The sequence below is a fragment of the Cavia porcellus genome, unplaced genomic scaffold (genome assembly GCF_034190915.1).
Source record: "Cavia porcellus strain 051 isolate PalLab524CR breed Dunkin Hartley unplaced genomic scaffold, mCavPor4.1 scaffold_10, whole genome shotgun sequence".
Taxonomy (NCBI): Eukaryota; Metazoa; Chordata; class Mammalia; order Rodentia; family Caviidae; genus Cavia; species Cavia porcellus.
In genome coordinates this window covers 88,944,334-88,947,795 of record NW_026947493.1, presented here as the reverse complement: position 1 = coordinate 88,947,795, position 3,462 = coordinate 88,944,334, and the positions used below count along the sequence as shown (strand labels likewise).

Below are 3,462 nucleotides of genomic sequence, written 5' to 3'. Positions count from 1 at the left end.
AAATATAAAGCAACACAAAACTTTAAAATTAAAGTATATTTCCCATAAATTAAATTATTTTAAATTTCATTTCTTAATTTAATTCTAATACTTATATGAAACACAGTTTTCTGCTTTGTAAATCAATTCATAATATGTTCTGCTTTACAGAATTCTTCGACTTCTGGTTTACATTCTGCATTCAGAAGACTGTAGGCAGAAGCATTCCTCTGCTCACTAGCTACAAGTGATTGTACCCCATTCTCTCTGTAACTGTTCTGTTTTATATTGCAAAAAAAGAAAAAGAAACCTTCATTTTTGAAAATACTTCCTAAATGAATGAAGATATTTCATGAAAAATTATTTAGAGTATTACTCTAAATTAATTAACTCTAAAAATTATTTAGAGTATTACTCTAATTAATTAACTCTAAATTACAGCTCTTCATCACTCACAATGGGATACCTAGGGTTTTATTTAAAAAAAGAAGTGACAAATTGCTTTAAATGTTAAGCAGAAATGGCTTAAAGATGCGTGTACAAAATCATTACCCTTGTAGGCAGAAGTTAATTTCCTACAGAAGTTTGTGAATCTTAAGAAGTATAGAACTCATGACAACTTATCAAGATTTAGGGGGAAAAGTCTGAGTAACTCAGTTGTTAATGTATATAATTATTATCTTATAGTTTCCCTTTAATCTGAACCTGGATTCTCCATTTTTTTTATCTTTTTCAGTGAGCTGATCTTTAATATTTATTGCTTTAACTGAATAATTGTTCCCAATATTTTATAGATGGTCTTTGATTGTGGATGAAATTATTTCAATTAATTTGCTTTTCCAAAATATCTAATGTATATTTAAAATATGCATAAATGTTTAAAATGTAATTGACAATGAACATCTACAAATTTTTTGGCAGTTACAATTTGATAAGAAGCTCAGAAACAGGAGCTGAGCACAGTATTGTGACCAATGTCAGGTGTCAGAAAAACTGATAATTATTGTCTAGGAAATGAATTATAATGAAGAGGACTTGCCTTGTTGGAATTTAGAAACTTATTCTGCAGTTTCTTCATGGCTGTCTTTACTTCTTCATTCCTCAAAGTGTAAATTATTGGATTCAGAATAGGAGTAAAGATGGTATAAAACACAGACAGAATCTTTTCTATTAGAAAGCTGTTTTGTGGCCACATATAGATGAAGATGCATGGCCCAAAGAACATGAAGACAACAAGGAAATGAGCTGTACATGTAGATAATGCCTTAGATGATCCTCCAGATGAATGGTGCTTGATAGTAACAAGGACAATAACATATGAGTTAAATAAGAGAATAAAGCACGATAATGCAATTATACCACTTGTCGAGATCATAAAGAGCCCTAGAACATAAGTATCCACACAAGCCAGTTGGAACACCACAGGAAGGTCGCAGAAAAAGCTGTCAATCTTGTTTGGACCACAGAATGGCAATGTTAGGGCAAATATGACCTGGCTCATTGAATGCACGATTCCCACAACCCAGGAAGCCACCACAAGGGCAACACACATCTGGGCACTAATGACTGAAGTGTAGCGAAGGGGCTTACAAATTGCAACATATCTATCAAAGGACATAGCCATTAGCAAAATAATCTCAGTACCAGTGAAAAGGTGTAGCAAGAATATCTGAGTGATACAGCCATTGAAAGAGATGGTTTTGTGACCTGTTAGGTAATCTGTAATCATTTTGGGAGTAGCAAAGGAAGCAAGGGACATATCAATGATGGAGAGGTTAGAAAGCAGAAAGTACATAGGAGAGTGTAGGTGAGAATCAGCTAGAACTGTGATGATTATGAAGCTATTACCCACCACTGTTGCCACGTAAAACAATGAAAACACCATAAAGAAAAACGTCTGAAGTTCCCAGGATTTACAGAGCCCCAGCAAAACAAATTCAGACACAATAGACTTATTGTCCATATTCATTGTCATCATTCATAGGTAGAAGTCTGAATGAAAAAGAAAAATTAAGTTAAAATATGGATTAATTGAAACATAAGCTCTACTTCCAAGAATCTACTTTCACATATTTCGCTTCTTCTTAAACATTTATCCTTAATCTTCTTTTTATCCTTCTCATTTTTATATTAGTTTGAAAGGAATGTACAGAATAATAGAAAAGCAGCAACATATTCTTTAAATCATATTTATTGAAAATAATACCTTTCTGGTATTCAAATGAGAAATGATATTGTAAAATGACCTACCTAGATATTTATCTTTCTATTCTTCTATAGAATATGGCATTCAAATGAGAATGATATTGTAAAATGACCTACCTAGATATTTATCTTTCTATTCTTCTATAAAATCCTAAAGATAAGAGTTAATGTTTAGTTAGCACTTATTTCATGGTGACAAGATGTGAAACACAAACATGTACACACATGTTCAGTCATTTAGAATTAATCCAGCTTGGAGTGATGCATGTCTATAATCCCAGCACTCACAAGGCTGAGGCACTCACAAGGCTGAGGCAGGAAGTTTGAGACCAGCCTGAATTACAAAGTAAGCTCAAGGCCAGCCTGAAAGGCATAGTTGCATAGTGAGATCCTGTCTCAAGGAAAAAAAAGAATTCATCCACAAATCCAACCTAGATGTAAAGGAATATAATAGTTATCTCACATGTAAAGGCCATTAAGAAACATTACAGTGAGTCCTCAAACAACAGTTGTAGAAAAGTTACACATTATCACAGAAAAGCTGTTAACACAGTTACAGATAAAAAGTCTCCCAGCTGAAAGCCAGCAGAAACAAGCAGAAAATTAGCTTTTCAAATGAGTATGAAAGATTGGTTATGATTACTAAAATACAGTTTTACAGTCAAAGAAAAACATTTATTTAACTTTTATTGATGACAATTTTCTTTGTGTTAAAATATGAGTCTCCTACCAATATTAGTAATTTTGCAAATTTAAGTTCTGCCCTTGGTTCTTAAAGAAAAAAAAACATATCACACACACACACAGACATGCACACACACATAAATAATCTCAAAAAGAAAATTAATCTCTTTCATCCTACTTCCTTGAATCTTTCTCTAGTACCTGTCAATATATGTAAAACTGTCTTATTAAACTCTGCTCCATGGCCTAAGGATTAGATGGTGGAAGAGGAAAGGGCAAACACTTAAAGTATTTTAGTGGAAATCAGTTATAAAACACCTTTACTCACCAGGTCTAGAGGAGACTCAGGTCATTAGGTAACTCAGTTTAAGTAGTCTTCTTATGCAAACCTGGACAGGTAAGTTTAAATTGAAGTGACCCAGGTGAATCTGTAGTCTTTCAGCAGATGTAGATAAAATGGTTGTTGCAGGGACTTGGGAATTGAACAAGAATCATGCTGCACTGGGAGTTATTAAACAAAAAGAAAGTATCAGTGGGTTCACAGAGGGAAGTTGGCATAAGTGAATTTACAGTTTTTATTTTTTCCTGGAGATG

The 3,462-nt window shown here is 33.2% G+C and overlaps 1 protein-coding gene across 1 annotated transcript; it reads right to left on the bottom strand.

Annotated features, from left to right (window-relative positions):
• Positions 1–979: 979 nt before the first annotated feature.
• On the bottom strand, positions 980–1,948 carry LOC134477774 (olfactory receptor 4K2). Its single transcript, XM_063256865.1, has one exon. It carries the CDS (start codon positions 1,946–1,948, stop codon positions 980–982), a length of 969 nt encoding a protein of 322 aa, XP_063112935.1.
• Positions 1,949–3,462: the final 1,514 nt, after the last annotated feature.